This window comes from Myxocyprinus asiaticus, chromosome 41 (assembly GCF_019703515.2).
Source record: "Myxocyprinus asiaticus isolate MX2 ecotype Aquarium Trade chromosome 41, UBuf_Myxa_2, whole genome shotgun sequence".
Taxonomy (NCBI): domain Eukaryota; kingdom Metazoa; phylum Chordata; class Actinopteri; order Cypriniformes; family Catostomidae; genus Myxocyprinus; species Myxocyprinus asiaticus.
This window is the reverse complement of record NC_059384.1, coordinates 1,761,572-1,781,348: the sequence shown is the minus strand read 5'-3', so window position 1 is coordinate 1,781,348 and position 19,777 is coordinate 1,761,572. Positions and strand designations below refer to the sequence as shown.

General features: G+C 37.4%; 1 protein-coding gene across 1 annotated transcript in view; it reads right to left on the bottom strand.

Annotated features, from left to right (window-relative positions):
- Positions 1 to 14,916, bottom strand: part of ttc21a (tetratricopeptide repeat domain 21A) — a 30,271-nt gene extending 15,355 nt beyond the window's left edge. The window contains exons 1-8 of the mRNA XM_051682557.1: positions 14,890 to 14,916; positions 14,655 to 14,784; positions 11,284 to 11,394; positions 11,011 to 11,177; positions 10,807 to 10,929; positions 10,574 to 10,731; positions 10,362 to 10,446; positions 8,281 to 8,379 (exon numbers count right to left, since the gene is read on the bottom strand). Of these exons, the coding sequence (XP_051538517.1) occupies positions 8,281 to 8,379; positions 10,362 to 10,446; positions 10,574 to 10,731; positions 10,807 to 10,929; positions 11,011 to 11,177; positions 11,284 to 11,394; positions 14,655 to 14,784; positions 14,890 to 14,916 (900 nt within the window). The remainder of the gene's footprint in view (positions 1 to 8,280; positions 8,380 to 10,361; positions 10,447 to 10,573; positions 10,732 to 10,806; positions 10,930 to 11,010; positions 11,178 to 11,283; positions 11,395 to 14,654; positions 14,785 to 14,889) is intronic.
- Between the last annotated feature and the right edge of the window lie 4,861 nt (positions 14,917 to 19,777).

Below are 19,777 nucleotides of genomic sequence, written 5' to 3'. Positions count from 1 at the left end.
CAAATCTCCTGTGATGCTTGTACACACACTGTTGGACATTGTTAGTAGAGTAATTATATCAACTAGTGAGAGTGTGAAAAAACGAGACTGTACTTTCTAGAAGTTCACAGCGCTAAAAGGGTCGAAGTTGAAGAAACATCCATACGTTTATGTGTACATGTGATACGTACATTTAGGCTTGTACAAATCTTTTTGATGCACTAATGACATTTTACAGCAAAAAGCCACAGCACTCATTACATTTTGCATTAAAAAATTAAACTTATTTTTAGGACCATTAAGATTTTAAGCATTGTGTCATTATTTTCATGCTAATTAAGTACATTTCCACCCAAATTCTCTCTATAATATGATATTAATAAGGAAAATAATTCTGTCTGGACAAAAGTATATATATTTTATCATCTATTTATCATATTATCATTTGTCATATACTGTATATATACAATTGTGGCCAGAAATATTGGCACCCTTGGTAAATATGAGCAAAGAAGGCTGTGAACAATCTTCTTTATTGTTTATTCTTTTGATTTAACATTAAAAAATGAAACCTTTAATTTAAGTAAACTAACTGAAAGTTTGAAAAATCTCATACTTATATACTTTTCTCCAAAACACGTTGGCGACAATTATTGGCACCCTTAGAAATTCTAATGAGTAAAATATATATGAAGTATATTATTATTCATATTTTGCATTTTGTAGTACACCTGGGTGACTTGGTACATGAAATCATGAATTCAGCCATGACTTCCTGTTTCACAGGGGTATAAATATAAAGCAACACACAAGCCAAATTCTCTTAGTCATCAATCACAATGGGTTAGACCAAAGAATAAAGTTATAAAGTGTGGCACAAAGGTTGTTGAGCTTCACAAAATGGGAAGTGGCTATAAGAAAATAGCCAAAGCATTGTAAATGCCCATTTCCACCATCAGGGCAATAATTAAGAAGTTCCAATCAACTGGAGATGTTATGAATTGGCCTGGAAGAGGATGTGTGCCTATATTGTCTCCACACATGGTGAGGAGGATGGTTCAAGTGGCCAAAGAATCTCCAAGGATCACAGCTGGAGAATTGCAGACATTATTTGGGTCTTGGGGTCAGAAAGTCTCCAAAACTATAATCAGACGTCACCTCCATCACTATAAGTTGTTTGGGAGGGTTTCAAGAAAAAAAGTCTCTGCTCTCATCCAAAGGCAACCTCAAGCATCTTCAGTTTGCCAGACACTACTGGAACTTCAAATGGGACCGGGTTCTATGGTCAAACAAAACAAAAAAGAGCTTTATGGTAGCAAACACCAGAGATGGGTTTGGCACACACAAGAGAGGTAGCCATATAGAAAAGTACCTCATGTCCACAGTTAAATAAGGTGGTGAATTTTTAATGTTGTGGGGCTGTTTTTATGCCAGAGGTCCTGGACATCTTGTTCGGACACATGGCATCATGGACTCTATCATATACCAACAGATAAAAAAATAAAAACCTGACTGCCTCATCCAGAATGCTTGGATCTTCCAGTAAGACAATGATCCAAAACAAAAATCAAAATCAACAGAAAAATGTTTCACTGATCACACAATCAAGGTTCTGCCATGGTTATCCCACTCTCCTGACCTGAAGCCCATAGAAAACCTGTGGGGTGAACTGAAGAGGAGAGTCCGCCAACATGGACCTCTGAATTTGAAGGATCTGGAGAGATTCTGTATGGAGGAATGGTCTCAGATCCCTTGCCAGGTGTTCTCCAACCTCATTACGCATTATAGGAGAAAACTCCAAGCTGTTATCTTGGCAAAGTGAGATTGCACAAAGTATTGAATAAAAGGGTGCCAATAATTGTGCCACACATATATTTGACAAATATATTTGTTTTTTGATAAATCTTGTGTTGCGTTTGCAATTGTTTGATTTCCATTAGAGGATAGATTTTTGTGAATATTATGAATGAGAGATCAAAAGGATAAACAATAATGACATATTTTTCACAACCTTCTTTGCTCATATTTACCAAGGGTGACAATATTTTTGGCCACAACTGTACACAGTACATATAAACTCAGCAAAAACAGAAATGTCCTCTCACTTTCAACTGCTTTTATTTTCAGCAATCTTAACATGTGTAAATATTTGTATGAACATAAAAAGATTCAACAACTAAGACATAAACTGAACAAGTTCTACAGACATGTGACTAACAGAAATGGAATAATGTGTTCCTGAACAAACGGGGGGTCAAAATCAAAAGTAACAGTCAGTATCTGGTGTGGCCACCAGCTGCATTAAGTACTGCAGTGCATCTCCTCCTCATGGACTGAACCAGATTTGCCAGTTCTTGCTGTGAGATGTTACCCCACTCTTCCACCAAGGCACTTGCAAGTTCCCGGACATTTCTGGGGGGAATGGCCCTAGTCCTCACCCTCCGATCCAACAGGTCCCAGACGTGCTCAATGGGATTGAGATCCGGGCTCTTCGCTGGCCATGGCAGAACACTGACATTCCTGTCTTGCAGGAAATCACGCACAGAACGAGCAGTATGGATGGTGGTATTGTCATGCTGGAGGGTCATGTCAGGATGAGCCTGCAGAAAGGGTTCCACATGAGGGAGGAGGATGTCTTCCCTGTAACGCACAGCATTGAGATTGCCTGCAATCACAACAACCTCAGTCCAATGCTGTGACACACCACCCCAGACCATGACAGACCCTCCACCTCCAAATCAATCCCGCTCCAGAGTACAGGCCTCGGTGTAACGCTCATTCCTTCAACGATAAACGTGAGTCCGACCATCACCCCTGGTGAGACAAAACCGCGACTCATCAGTGAAGAGCACTTTTTGCCAGTCCTGTTTGGTCCAGCGAAGGTGGGTTTGTGCCCATAGGCGACGTTGTTGCCGGTGATGTCTGGTAAGGACCTGCCTTACAACAGGCCTACAAGCCCTCAATCCAGCCTCTCTCAGCCTATGGCGGACAGTCTGAGCACTGATGGAGCGATTGTGCGCTCCTGGTGTAACTCGGGCAGTTGTTGTTGCCATCCTGTACCTGTCCCGCAGCTGTGATATTCGGATGTACCGATCCTGTGCAGGTGTTGTTACACGTGGTCTGCCACTGCGAGGACGATCAGCTGTCCTTCCTGTCTCCCTGTAGCGCTGTCTTAGGCGTCTCACAGTACGGACATTGCAATTTATTGCCCTGGCCACATCTGCAGTCCTCATGCCTCCATGCAGCATGCCTAAGGCACGTTCACGCAGATGAGCAGGGACCCTGGGCATCCTTCTTTTGGTGTTTTTCAAAGTCAGTAGAAAGGTCTCTTTAGTGTCCTAAGTTTTTATAACTGTAAACATAATTGCCTACCGTCTGTAAGCTGTTAGTGTCTTAACGACCGTTCCACAGGTGCATGTTCATTAATTGTTTATGGTTCATTGAACAAGCATGGAAAACATTGTTTAAACCCTTTACAATAAAGATCTGTAAAGTTATTTGGATTTATACAAAATTATCTTTAAAATACAGTATCCTGAAAAAGGGACGTTTCTTTTTTTGCTGAGTTATATATATATATACATATATATATATATATATATATATATATATATATATATATATATATATATATATATATATATATATATATATATATATACACACACACACACACACTGCCGCTCACTGGATGTTATTTGTTTTTGGCACCATTATGAGTAAATTCTAGAGACTGTTGTGTGTGAAAAACCCAGAAATACTCAAACCAGCCCGTCTGGCACCATCAATCATGCCACGGTCCAAATCACTGAGATCAAATTTTTTCCCGAGGGGGACATACACAATATTTGGCAGGAGGTTTTAATGTTGTGGCTTATCAGTGAATACACAAGCACTTCAACTACATATTATATTATGTTTTACTTTGTGAATTTCATTGTTTGTTTGTTTTTTTAATGCACAGTAATTTCAAATCAGATGATTGTAGTGCTTGCAATATAGCAAAGGGTGAATATAATTTACAATTCACTCCTTTTTGCTTTTATTAGCATTTTTCATACTGTCCCAACTTTTTTTTTTTTTTTTAAATGTTCAATGGTCCTACAATAGGATTTATTTTCTTCATGCAAAATATTTTTTTCTTATTTTTTGTTTCCTTGATTTTGGGGTGAAATATGACCCAGAGTTGTTCTTGGCAGTTTCGTATATACATGTATATTCATTACCTACTAAAGCTGGTGTGTATTTGGGGTCTGTTTTCAGGGCTGTTGCGAAGGACTGATGGGCGTCTTTATACTTGTTTTGGAGATTCAGCAGGTAACCAAGTTCACAGATGACATTACAGGCCACTGGTGCACGCGAGGAAACCCGCTGTACAAACACAGTCAACATCTGCACAATCTCTGTGTCATGTCCACACTGGAGAAAAAAAAAAAAACTTACAGTAAAAAAGTGTCAAGTGCCTGAAATGATTACAGCATTCTCTCTGCTCTAGACTCAGACAGGACAGATTAATCATGTGCTGTAAAACAAAACACCAAAACAGAAATAAATAGATCCACAACATCTCAAGGGCAATAAGTGCCATGGAAACAGACACTGAGGGACACAAACACCCCGAGTGAGGGCAGAATAATCCCTGTGTTCAGTGTAAAGGTGTTCATAAACAAGCCTGGTCAATATTAGCATATTAAAGCTGAAGTGTGTATTTTTATGAAAGTTAAAATACTTCTATCTAACGTTTAGAGTATACTACAAGTAATGCATTGGTAATTTGACTTCCTGAAGAATGCAAACATAACTTCTGGCTCAACCAATGGCGTGAGCTTGGGGTGGGACTTATATGTTCAAAAGAACACAAAAGTATAATTCAGAAGTCTAATAAATTATTCCATGAGACTCGTGATTGTTATGAAAGCACACGATAAGATTTGGTGAGAAACGGAAATTTTAGCAAAAGATTTCACTGACCGTTGATCTCCTGTGTGTGTTCATGATAGGACACGAGAGCAACAGTTCACACAGCCCCCTCGTGACATTTGGGCGTTCAAGCGAAAACTTGTTTGTTTATCTAAAAACAGGTCCTCCACAGCGATAGTGACAACAGAACACAGCTGCACACAAGACAGAGAACAGAACTTACTAAACATTTCTGAAGAGTTTGTAGTTGAAGAATTGATGCATTTCTATGCCCAGCCTTATTTTTTGTAAGTTTTTGGACTGGTGCCTGTTCACAGTGGACGGAGTTAACCACGCAATGCCGAAAATAGAAAACAAACGATCGATAGAATGTACCGTCGCTCATCACTGCTGGTTAGGACAAAAACTCTGATTACAATAGAAAATATACAGTACATCCGGAAAGTATTCACAGCGCTTCACTTATTCCACATTTTGTTATGTTACAGCCTTATTCCAAAATTGATTAAATTCATTATTTTCCTCAAAATTCTACAAACAATACCCCATAATGACAATGTGAAAGAAGTTTGTTTGAAATCTTTGCAAATTTATTAAAATGAAAAAATGAAAAAAATCACATGTACATAAGTATTCACAGCCTTTGCCATGACACTCAAAATTGAGCTCAGGTGCATCCTGTTTCCACTGATCATCCTTGAGATGTTTCTACAACTTGACTGGAGTACACCTGTGGTAAATTCAGTTGATTGGACATGATTTGGAAAGGCACACACCTGTCTATATAAGGTCCCACAGTTAACAGTGCATGTCAGAGCACAAACCAAGCCATGAAGTCCAAGGAATTGTCTGTAGACCTCCGAGACAGGATTGTATCGAGGCACAGATCTGGGGAAGGGTACAGAAAAATTTCTGCAGCATTGAAGGTCCCAATGAGCACAGTGGCCTCCATCATCTGTAAATGGAAGAAGTTTGGAACCACCAGGACTCTTCCTAGAGCTGGCCGCCCGGCCAAACTGAGCGATCGGGGGAGAAGGGCCTTAGTCAGGGAGGTGACCAAGAACCCGATGGTCACACTGACAGAGCTCCAGCGTTTCTCTGTGGAAAGAGGAGAAACTTCCAGAAGAACAACCATCTCTGCAGCACTCCACCAATCAGGCCTGTATGGTAGAGTGGCCAGACGGAAGACACTCCTCAGTAAAAGGCACATGACAGCCCACCTGGAGTTTGCCAAAAGGCACCTGAAGGACTCCCAGACCATGAGAAACAAAGATTGAACTCTTTGGTCTGAATGCCAAGCATCATATCTGGAGGAAACCAGGCACCGCTCATCACCTGGCCAATACCATCCCTACAGTGAAGCATGGTGGTGGCAGCATCATGCTGTGGGGATGTTTTTCAGCAGCAGGAACTGGGAGACTAGTCAGGATTGGGGGAAAGATGAATGCAGCAATGTACAGAGACATCCTTGATGAAAACCTGCTCCAGAGCACTCTGGACCTCAGACTGGGGCGAAGGTTCATCTTCCAACAGGACAACGACCCTAAGCACACAGCCAAGATAACAAAGGAGTGGCTCCGGGACAACTCTGTGAATGTCCTTGAGTGGCCCAGCCAGAGTCCAGACTTGAACCCGATTGAACATCTCTGGAGAGATCTGAAAATGGCTGTGCACCGATGCTCCCCATCCAACCTGATGGAGCTTGAGAGGTCCTGCAAAGAAGAATGGGAGAAACTGCCCAAAAATAGGTGTGCCAAGCTTGTAGCATCATACTCAAAAAGACTTGAGGCTGTAATTGGTGCCAAAGGTGCTTCAACAAAGTATTGAGCAAAGGCTGTGAATACTTATGTACATGTGATTTTTTTCATTTTTTATTTTTAATAAATTTGCAAAGATTTCAAACAAACTTTCACATTGTCATTATGGGGTATTGTTTGTAGAATTCTGAGGAAAATAATGAATTTAATCCATTTTGGAATAAGGCTGTAACATAACAAAATGTGGAAAAAGTGAAGCGCTGTGAATACTTTCCAGATGCACTGTATCTTTTATCTCTTGTCGTCAAGTTAGGACACAGTGCGACTATGGCTGCCTGTAGACTCCTCTATGTTTCTGTTTGATTTCTGAGTACTCCGTTCAAAAAATAAGGCTGGGCATAGAAATGCATCAATTCTTCGACTACAAACTCTTCAGAAATGTTTAGTAAGTTCTGTTCTCTGTCTTGTGTGCAGCTGTGTTCTGTTGTCACTATCGCTGTGGAGGACCTGTTTTTAGATAAACAAACGAGTTTTCGCTTAAACGCCCAAATGTCACGAGGGGGCTGTGTGAACTGTTGCTCTCGTGTCCTATCATGAACATGCACAGGAGATCAACGGTCAATGAATATTTTCACTAAATAATACATTAGATTTCGTATGGTTTCTCACCAAACTTTATCGTATGCTTTCATAACAATCATGAGTCTCATGGAATAATTTATTAGACTTCTGAATTATACTTTTGTGTTCTTTTGAAGCTTGAAGAGGTGGTCACCATAAACTGCCATTGTATGACATCACTGAGCACAACATTATTTCACAATTTCTCCCTTTGTGTTCAGAAAAAGAAAGAAAGTCAAATAGGGTTATAACAACACAGGGGTGAGTAAACAATGACTGAATTTACATTTTTGGGTGAACTAATCCTTTAACAATGAATAGCTGATGCCAACTTTTTTGCATGTTATTACAGGCAATTTTCTTAACATGTCAGCAAAAAAGTGTTGTTTTTTTAATTGTCTTTCATTATGAGAATACCTTTTGGCCTGTTCACAGCCCTGTGTTTCCAAATTTCCTTTGGGTATTATAAAAAAAATAAATTAAAAAAAATAAAAAAAAGAAGAAAAATAAATGGAAATAAAAGCTAGCATTTATTCTCTATATATACTTTAATGATCTAATGTCATACCTGTTACAATCATAACTCCCCCTTTTTATATTTTTTTTTTACAATTCCATTAATAATAAGATTTGACATAATGACATCATCATTCTCTCAGGATCTGAACCCTACAAATACAAGTAAGTGTCTCCTCATACTTGATCACTTCATCGTATATTTTGTACTACTATATCAGCAATAAATTCTCTTTCGAATAAACACCTCGTAGTGTCATGACCTAACTTTTTTTAAGGTCATAGCTACATCCCGACATATATACTGTTAAAAAAAAAATCAAATTTAGCTTAAGGTGGCCCGGTGCAATTCGTTAACACTTAAAAACATTCTTTGTCTGACAGAATGTTTAAAATCGTACAGAAATTCATTTCAAAAATCACATTTTTGGAATGGAAAAAACACTGATTTTGTGGAAAGATCTTTTAATTGAACAATAATTCTCACCAGTCGGCTGATCGGTGCTGTAATCTCCACATGGAGGTTTGGATAATCGGGTTCAGAGAGTTCAACTGCCTTCATTAAAGCCTGAAGTCGCTCTTTTACCTGAAATACAGAATGCTCATAACATACATTAAACTTACATTAAGGAATATTCCGTGTTTAATACAAGTTCAGCTCAATCGACAGCATTTGTGGTATAATGTGTACTACAGCAAAAATTAATTTCGACTCGTCCCTCCTTTTCTTTAAAAAAATTACAAATCAGTGTTCCAGTGAGACACTTACAATGGAAGTCAATGGGGTCAATCTGTAAACATTAAAATACTCACTGTTTCAAAAGTATAGACACAAGACGTAAACAATATGTGTGTTAACATGATTTTACTGTGATTAAATCACTTACTAACCACATTTGTGGAAAGTTATAGACAATTTTACAACTTCGTTGCCATGAGACGTACCTCCGTAAACCATAAAACCCTAAAACGACCATAAAAATGATGATTTAAACAACTATACAGCTCAAATAATACACATGTTTAAACAGAAGAATTAATGTAAGCGCTTCTATAAAATTATAAGCTTCACATTTCTGCCTTTAAACCCTCTAATTATTGGCCCCATTCACTTCCATTGTAAGTGTCTCACTGTAACCTTTATTTTTGCGTTTTTGTAACCCCTTAAACTCTATGGACCCCCGCCAGTCTAAAGGGGGGGAGCGCTATATCGCGAAAACAGTTTTCGTATACATAAGTCAGGCATATGAGGTATCATTTGAAAGCTTAGAAACTGAACTTTTCAGAGATAACATCACTTCTGCATTTATGTTACTTAAAATAACAAAATAAGGCCTAAAAATATTTGCGATGAAAATTAGCGCCCCCTAGAGGTAAATGGGTAGAAACATTTATATGAAAATAAAAGTCCTTCACATGACACCTAAATGGACAAGTCATATATCAAATGAAAGCTCTCACTCTCAGGAATGTGATTGTATAGTTTATTTTGTTGCCCTAATACCACAGTTCGAAAGCTTTTCAAAAGAATCACAAAGTGAAATATGATTTCTGTAAGTCATCAAATACAAACGTCTCTTTTATGCTCCGATAACTTCTGCTGTAAGCCCCAAATAGCCAAAGGCTTTATATCTGCTTTTACCTTAGCAAGTTCTCTAAGAAATGAGCCATTGTTTACTTGTCTGTAAATTTGCTTGGCTGAATAATCCAATGTTATATCTTAGATGTCCAGAACAAAATATGTCATCCAGAACGAAAAGCATGCAAAACAAATCATCAGAAAATATGTTTTTGACTATTGATGATAAAATATATCATCACAAAGGGGAGGATCTCAGCTTTCTAATGACACCTAGATTGAGCTTCTAGTCCACTCAAAGGCCGAGATATTCAATGAAATAATGAGGGTGGTGCTTGAACTGAAAATTAGACTGAATGTCTATGGACGAGCACATCTGTGAGGGATAAAATGCGTTAGAGCGCCACCTACATTTCAGATATGTATATTGTGATGGAATGTGATAGAGAAAACAATATTTTTTCTAGTGCTTCCTGCCATCTAGTGGAATAAAATTAGACATTTCAAAGTGAGGTAGAGTAAACAGAACCAGAATTACATGTTTACAAAGTTAGGACAACAAAATAAAAGTTTTTCTTTTTTTTTCAAAAAAAAATTGTTTTATGATAAGATTATAAAAACATACAATATTATTTATGAATAATTGGAGTCTTGTTTTTATTTGGGGGGGTTCTCTGAAAAATAAGACCAATTTTTTTGCAATTAGTCCACAGTATGTGTGAATGGTGAGCTTTTAAATTTGAGTGTTAAAAAAATTGCAACATATTTTTTTGTGCTAATCAACATTATGCCACAAATGCTGTCGATTGAGCTTAACTTGTATTGAACCCGGAATATTCCTTTTACAAAAAAATAAAAATCCTTAAATGAATGACACTTAAACCAGTTGTAGACGTACAGAAATAATGAGTGCTAGCTGTTTTTTTCTTTCTGTCCTCAAGTCTTTAAATATAGTCAACTTAATTTTGAATAAAAAGGAACAGAGTTACCAGTCCCATATTTCCATCTTTAGCCACAGCAATGACTGTCATCATTTGCAGAGCTTTCAGATCATGTTCATCTCTCTCCAAAATTCTGCACATTTCAAACAAAATCAATGAATGAGATCAAGAGCAACCGTTCAAATTAAAGCACAGGAAAAACAAAAACAGCCATTATAGATAAATATTATACTTTAGGTTAAAACTCTATTGAAACGGACCTCTGGGCGACCTCTTCCGTTTGCTCCCAGTCTCGCAGAGACATGAATGCCTTCATCTTCATCGTTTGCGCTGGCGTGAAGTCTGGATGACAAACTATGATCCGATTGGCTATGTCAAGAGCACATGCCTCATTCTGTTTGGCCATGAAGAACTCAATCTACACGTCAAAGAAACATTCAGTCCCCGTGTGTAGTATGCTATTAAAGACGGCTAATATAATAATAAGACATACCTTTCCCATGAGTCCAAAAACATTTTCTGAGTCCTGAATACCGTTGTCAAAATATCGTATGGCCTGAGGTCTGTTCTCTTCGGTTTCAGAGGTCAGCAGAATCCAGCCCTTAAGAATGAGCCCCTGTTTATAAAGAAAATAAAGGATCCATAACTAAATCAATGTGAGTCAACGCAAGTCAACCAATCACTTAACTTGACAAACCTGTGGTGATGTATTACAGAGCTTCAGCATTTTATTGATGCATGTTTTGGCTTTCTGATTCCGGTTCAGAATCCAGTACAGCAGCGCGGCATAATAAAACGCTCTGTCACCTGCTGATGACCCAAACAGCTTCAGGTCAGAGGTCAGCTCATCTACAGCCTCTCGATCTTATGTGAGAAAAGAAACAAGGACACACAGAAAATGTCTGAATCCATGTTTCGTTCATCGCTCATTCAGTTCAGTGTAAGTACAGAACACAAGTGTCTGAGTTACCGATACTTTCACATTGTCTGCGAGCATAAATGAGAGCAATAGTTGAACAGAGCGAGAGATGAGGAAGATCTTTCAACTGGATGAGCTCTCTCAGGGCCTCCTGTGTGTGACCTGCAATGTAAGTATATGAGCTATTATCATCATCATCATCATCATCATCATCATCATCATCATCATCACCATCATCAGGGTCATTATCAAAATATGGTGTTAAACATGTCCCTTGACTTTTCAGTCATGAAAAAGATTTCATATAGTCAGGAAACCCCATTTAAAAGGCATCTTTCTATAACCTCTTCAATTCTGGTGCAGTTTTGGGCTGCTACCTGCAATTTTTCACACTCAAATTTAAAAGCTCACATTTACATTTGCCAAGAACTGGTCTTATTTTTCAGAAAACCCCAAAATAAAAAAAAAGACTCAAATTATTCATAAATATTATAGTATGTGTTTACAATCTTATGACCAATATAATATAAACTTTGTAAGCATATAATTCTGGTTCTTTTTGCTCTATATCCATTTAAAAAGTTAAAAAGATGGCAGGAAGTACTAGAAAAATATTTTTCCTCCATCACATTCCATCACAATATACAGATCTGAAATGTAGGTGGCGCTCTAACGCATTTTAGCCCTCACAGATGTGCTCGTCCATAGACATTCAGTCTAATTTTCAGTTCAAGCACCACCCTCATTATTTCATTGAATATCTCGGCCTCTGAGTGGACTAGAAGCTCAATTAAGGTGTCATTAGAAAGCTGAGATCCTCCCCTTTGGAATGATATAAAACATTTCATCATTTCAATAGCTGATAACATATATCTCCGATGATTCATTTAGCATGCTTTTCCTTCTGGATTGCATATTTTGTTCTGGACATCTAAGATATAACATTGGATTATTCAGCAGGTATAAATGGCTAATTTTTTAGAAAACTGCCAAAGGTAAGAGTTGATATAGAGTTTGTGGCTATATGGGGCTTACAGTAGCAGTTATCGGAGCATAAAAGAGACATTTGTATTGATGTCTATCAGAAATCATATTTCACTTTCTTTCAAACTGAGGTATTAGGGCAACAGAATAAACTGTACAGTCGTGTTCCTTATAATGAGAGCTTTCATTTGATATATGACATGTCTATTTAAGTGCTATTTAATATTCATATTAATATTTCTACCACTAGGTGGCGCTTATTTGCGATGCAGATATTTTAAGGCCTTATTTTGTTATTTTAAGTAACATAAATGCAGAAGTGATGGGTAGCTATGAACATTTTAGATTCTAAGCTTTCAAACGACACCTCATATGCCTGACTTATGTATTCGAAGACTTGAGCATTTTAAGCGTAAACTTTTTTTGCGACATAGCGCCCCCTTTTGGACCTGTCGGCAAGTTGGAGGATAATCTAACTTTTATCAAATAAAATGAAATGGTTTGACTCTATATTGTTTTACACATTTTTAAAAAAAATATATATATATTTAAATTTGTCAACTGCCTGAAAAAACCCTTGTCCCCTTCCTCTGGTACAGCACTTCTATGAAATTGACAGTTATTTACGTGTTTATTTTTTACTCATTTTGTTTTCTCAGGTCATGCCTTAGTGCAAGGCCTAACAAGTGTGCATTTTGTTTTGTTTTTTATAGTAATTCATAATTTAAATAATTTAAAACAAATGTTTGTCCTTTGATTTCATGTCATCGGTGTTATCAATGTTAAAAACTTGTATTTTGAAAGTACAAAAAGTTCTTCCAAGGTCAAAGTTCAGAGGAAGAAGAGGCTGCTTAAATGTGCAAATGGTGATTTTTATTATTTATTTATCTTTACTTTCTGTTGTTATGTGTAATGAAATCAGTGTTGGGAAGTAACGGAATTACGTATTTAAAATACAAAATATAAGTAACTGTATTTCACTACAGTTACAATTTATATAGTTGGTAATCAGAATACAGTTACATTAAAAAAGTATTTAGATTACTGAAGAAATTACGTTGCATTTTTTGTCATTTCTTTCATTTAATTTTTAGTCAATTCAGATGGAAAACATTTATACATATAAATGATGCGATCCAAAGTGCATTTGAACAGCGGTGAAACACTTTCTTATGACGTGTTACTTCATACGAGCAGACAGAGGGCGTTTATACACTGTTATGAGTGAAAAGGTGGCTATGACGTCATTGGGGAAAAATATGCGTTTGGAGTTTTGAGGTACGTTTGGAGCAGCAGAAATAGTTAACCATGTGAAAATGGTCAATTAAACATTTAGCTTTATGCTAAGCTAAAATGCTATTTCTAGCCCTTTTACATGCACATGTTACCAGCCACGATTAATTTGATTTTATTTATATTATTATCAAGAAAATCCATGTTCGATCACACACATATATATCATTTTTTTTCTATAGTAAGTCCTTTGATGTTAGGGCAAAGATATACTGCAAAAATCTTGATGAGAATTTTTTTATTGTTTTTTCCAGTAAAATATATCTTTAAATTTTTTTTTTTATTAACACAAGATAAATTTACTTTGCATAAAATATTTCGGCTTTAAAAAAAAAAAAGGGTCCACAAACTTTTGGCCATATAATGTTATTAGGGCTAATTTGAATTTTAACTGTTTTTTGTTTTTTAAATAGTCCATTTAAATATGTTAGTGGTGTTGCATTGTTTAATATTCGTGTAAAAGATTTTTATTGGGGGAAAAAAAAATATTTCAATGATTAATTGATTTTAGTCTGATTATTGGTGTTTGTTTTGTTATGCTAATGGCACTATCTTCACTGGTGTTATTTTCACTAATGTTACAAGCCTCGCTTCCAAGGGCGTAGTCAGAAAATTACTTTTGGGTGGGCCTCAGTAAAAATGGATGGGCCAAATTTTTGCCCAAATGTTTTTTTCTCCAAAATGTACTTACACAGTTCTTTCACACTTTCAGAAAGCAGAATTTATGCATTTTTAAACTATTTTATAAATATATATTTGAGTAAAAAAAAAAAAAAAAAAAAAAATAATAATAATTCTAATATTCTGGGTGGACCCCGGCCGACTTTTAGCTACACCACTGCTGGCTTCATTCATGAATTAAAATAAAATGATAAAATAACCAACAACAGTCCTTTGTCCAACAAAAGTTGTCCTTTATGAATAAAAATAATGTTTAAAAAATACTTACAAATATTTAAAAATAATATTTTGTTAGTCATTATTTATATCATCATCACCACCATTACCAACACGTCACGAGCACGTCATGTGCACGAGCATCGTCATCATCACCATATTAATCGCATTATCATCATTATCGCCGTTATTACATCACAGTTGTTGCCATATTTGTTTATTCTTCATTAGTATAAATATGACCTTACCTTCCATTAAAGTTCCAAAAGCTTTGAAGAACCGAAGCACTGGGTCATTGTTGAATAGTTTTAAACCCTTCGCCGCTGTATCTATGGCTTGTCTGAAGTATTTCTCCCTCATAAAATATATAATAAACGGCTGTGGGATAAAACAAATAACTGTCATTATAAATCCGCCGTTGAAATTGTATTACCAATATAACAAAACGATCAAACAAACTAAATCAACATTTCACCAACTTACCAGACACGTTGGATCGTGTTCAGCCATCGCTAATCGGGATAGTTAAACAAATTAATTGTACAACAACACAAACCTGTGATTTTAAAATAACCTTTGCTAAGCCAAAGATCTTCTCTATGGGAGATAACAACGGTCAACTAGCAAGTTACGACAGTGAGTTACCGTTTGCGGATACCATACAAATGAATGGAGAGAGCCGTAAACTGACAGCTACCTGTCGCAAAACTTTCCGTTTCAGTTGTAAACCACGCATAGTTCACTCAAAAAGGACTGTTTAGTGCAAAACATGTTGAAGTTTAGCGGACAGGTGGTCAGTTCATTAAATGATGAGCAGTTTATTCAGCGTAATGAAACATCCTATCTATATACATTCATTCAAATAATAATAATAATACAAAATAGTATCTATAATGTAGAAAGGCTCTGGCACTCGCCTCCCAGGTGATCTGTTACCAGAAGTTTATTAGTTAAGCCTGTGTAAAGAAACGACAGCTCGAAGCGAAATAAAAATAAAAATACAGATAAATTAATCCTTTTGTTGTTTATATACCTACTAGTTTCTCTTTTCTTTAAGGACTACGAGTTACAAACGTACGAATCCTACTTTGCTATGGCGAAGGCTTGGTTATGAATATTAATTACGTAAGATGATGTTTGGACAACATTCGTAAATGATTGGCTGAAAGGCAGACGTTATATAAATATTAGTTAAAAACGTCAGCACGTACTAATTAATATTCATGATGTAATGCTTCGCTGTAGTTTCATGGTTTAATACACTACTTTAATCATAATTGCAATTACATTTGGGGATTAGACATTGAACACGATTCAACAATTAACGGAGACGTTTGATTAAGTTATTAAATAACTACAGTGTTTCTCTCTGACTATCATGAATGACACATTCAAATTAAAATAAGACTACTTTTTTAACAAGTGCCCAATGTCACAGCTGTTACAGTAAACAATGAAGACGTGTGCTTGGATGTTTCTTTATGGCCACTTTTCACACTTACTAGTTTATTTAGTTTGTCTACTAACAAGCAACGCGTGAGAATTCTGTCATATTTGTATTTTATTTTTTTTATGTGACAATTTCATATTTTTCTAAAATGTTATAAACATATCCACTGCCATTTCATTTCCAGTGCCAGTTCACAGTGGACGGAGTTACCCGCGAGATGCCGAAAATAGAAAACAAACGATCGATAGAATGTACCGTCGCTCATCACTGCTGGTTAGGACAAAAACTCGGATTAACACAGAAAATATATCTTTCATCACGTGTCGTTTGCCATCAGGTTAGGACACGGTGTGACTGCGGCTGCCTGTAGCCTCCTCTATGTTTCTGTTTGATTTCCAATAACTCCATTAAAAAAAAATAAGGCTGGGCACAGAAATGCATCAATTCTTCAACTAATGTACCCTAAATAAAAATAATTACCACACTTTTTGCATACTTTGACACAAAAAAAGAAACAAAAAACAGACTGACTAGGAATGATGCAGAGGAAAAGCAGAGAGTATTTACCCTGAGATGGAGCACTTGTATTAAAATGAATGGAAAACCTGGAACGCCCAAAATGGCAGATGCTTTAAAGGTAAAAGAGCCAAGCACCTTTTAGTGGCAGTCATCGCCTGTCAGTCAACTCGACAGTGCACATGTGCATTAGGCGGACCAGCCTGTAAAAATACGTTTTTGTTTTTTTTTTGTTGGTTTTTTTCGTGAGCTAAACAAGCACAATTTATGAAACCCTTGGTGTCAGATTTAACTGCCGATTTAAAATATGTTCTTTGATCGTTATCTTAAACAGCCATTATTGGGGGCCTGGGTAGCTCAGCGAGTATTGACGCTGACTACCATACCCGGAGTCGCGAGTTCGAATCCAGGGTGTGCTGAGTGACTCCAGCCAGGTCTCCTAAGCAACCAAATTGGCCCAGTTGCTAGGGAGGGTAGAGTCACATGGGGTAACCTCCTCGTGGTCACTATAATGTGGTTCTTGCTCTCGATGGGGCGTGTGGTGAGTTGTGCGTGGATGCCGCGGAGAATAGCGTGAAGCCTCCACACGCGCTATGTCTCCACGGTAACGCACTCAACAAGCCAGGTGATCAAATGCGTGGATTGACGGTCTCAGACACGGAGGCAACTGAGATTCGTTCTCCGCCACCCGGATTGTGGCGAATCACTACGCCACCCCGAGGACTTAGAGCACATTGGGAATTGGGCATTCCAAATTTGGGAGAAAAAAGGGGAGAAAAAAAAAAAACAGCCATTCTGTAGATTTCGTTCTTTCCCCTTCTAAGTGGAAAGGAGATTTACTTTTATGCCGCATGTTTACATAGAAAATAGCTGCCCGAGAGCTATTTTGTATTCTCTTTGTAATTGCTCTCCCCCTTTCCCCTGGAATCTACGCCATTGATGGTATGGTAATATGTTTCCAAGACTGTTTTAATGTGATCTTCATATAACAACAAAAACAAAAGGTTGAAATCAGTTTGTTTTTTATAGCATCACCCCCTCAGACATAAACATGCCTGTATTTGCACCATGCATATCTTCAAAAACTTTATTTCTTCAAGGAAACATCTTTTACACTCCAATTCCCAGATTCAGCAGAATTCTCCAGTGCAAAGAGCCGGTCTGGAGCCGTTTGATTTCTTCTTGTTTATTGAACACACCACACTAGTGCTTTCAGATATACTTCTCAACATTTCACAAAAAAATTATGAATCAGAATCAGAAATCAGAAATCATGAAGATGATGATTACTGAAAAAACACCATGAACTCATACTTGTACAGTTACAAATATTAATAATGTTGAACTTGAGACCCAAAAGCATTTTTACCTGCAGAATAAAGAGCAGCACACTTGGAGATCTCCTGAAGGCAAATATGGAGAAGCCGATGAAGCTGGAGGTTTACAGCAGTAAATGAGGGGTCAGGGCTTACTGGGGGCCAGCGTCCGGTTCGGCCCTTTTCACGGGGGCCAGTCGAAACATCTGGCATGTGTTGGTGAGCGGTGCTGTTTTAGAAATGTTTTCAATATTGCATTTTGACAGTTTGGTCAATTCAGTGCATATTTACAGTGGATATTTGGCATGTTGTCACACTATATGGGGTAAGTTGTCACAATGAAGCCTGTCATTAACAGATGGCAGACTATTATAGGATTTTCAGCCAAATGTAAACAATAAGACAACTATAATAAACAATAAAATTCATGAAATAGCAAAAATGGAAAAACAAAACGAATGAGTGCAAAGATTTATATTATAGAATTTCTAAACGTATTGGTCGATTAATCAGCTACCTGCCTGTTTTCCCACCTTAGTTATCGATATTGACAAAACCCACTATCGGTCGACCACTAGTAGAGCCGATTTGATTGAAATAGAAAGGAATATCTAATCAATCATGTTCATGCTTCTATGACTGTTGCTCTTTACCACTAAAACCATTCATAATGTCTTCAGCATGGCACACAAACCCCATTTAACAGTTTAATAGCTACAAAATTGCAAACTTGTTGCCTTTCACACACATTTGAGACAACATCTACAAATCTCTCAGAAGGGCTGGATTTATCAATATCCACTACAGACAGAACAAGTTCATATTTCATCAGTATGAACAGACAGTGTCTGTCATGAGTATCACAATGCTCTTGATGAGAGTAAATTATTGTTCGTTTACGTCTCACATCATTTCCTCTTGTGGGTCGGTCTGAAGACAGTGAGGTCATCACGGTTACAGAAGTCCAGAAAGACCATTCTGGGATCTACAGTGTTGAAACGACACCTGCGTTGCAAAGATCGTTTCAGGAGCATGTTCTCAGGAAGCTTTATAGTTAAAGTGCCTGCTGGAATATATGATAGTCATTAAGATAAAGTAAAAGCACTGGAGAACTCTGCAAGTTTTGACATGAAATATCACAGAAAAAAGAATGGTGTATCACTTCCAAAAGTTGGGGTGCAAGTGTGAATCCCTTTTGGAAACATGCAGACTCCTGCTTTACACATATTGGCTTATTTGAGCAAACTGTACAGCAAACTGCATGGTCACCTGTTTTAGGGTTAATCTCGCAAGGACATGTCCAGGTCACATCCTGAAATTATAATCTCATAATGAAAATGAAGCATATTTTAGCCTTTTTTGTGACACTTGCCATTTAAGCTCATCTTTCCTCCAATTCTTATTTTCATTTTGGGGTCAAATATGTTGTGGACATGTTCTTTATTTTTTTCAGTTAACATTTGTATTGATTCATAAACATATAACAAAATAAAAAACACAACATATATACACTGAATCAACATTGCCCATGGTCTCTCCACAGCCCCTCCCCGAGAGTCCCCCCAAAACACCAAGTAATTACCCCTCTTCCTGTCGAACAAATTCTGAACCCCCAGCCTTCTGCTTGACATCCCTTCAAAAGCAGCCACCCTCCCCATCTCCGCAGACCACTCCGGAAATGAGGGCGCCCTATCCGACTTCCATCCCCTTCAAATAATTTGCCTGCCAACCATAATGCTGGTCAGAACCCAATTTTTTGTGTTTATCCCCAAAATGTATGACCGCCCCATTGCCCAAAACACAGAGTCTGGGGCAGAGTGAAATTCAAGTGCCTGAAACGTCACACAAAAAACTCTGAACTTTCATCCAAAATTCTTGGACCTTTACACACCCCCAAAAAACATGGGTTGTGTCTCCATCTTCTGATTGGCATTGCCAACAGGTGAGTGTCTTTAAGACCAAGCCTATACAATCTAGAGGGGGTCCAATAGAATCCATGTAAAATCTTGAATTGCATCAGACGCACCCTTGCATCTCTAGATGCCGACTTGACGTTTTTTAGGTGGACATGTTCTTGACAGGTTTCATG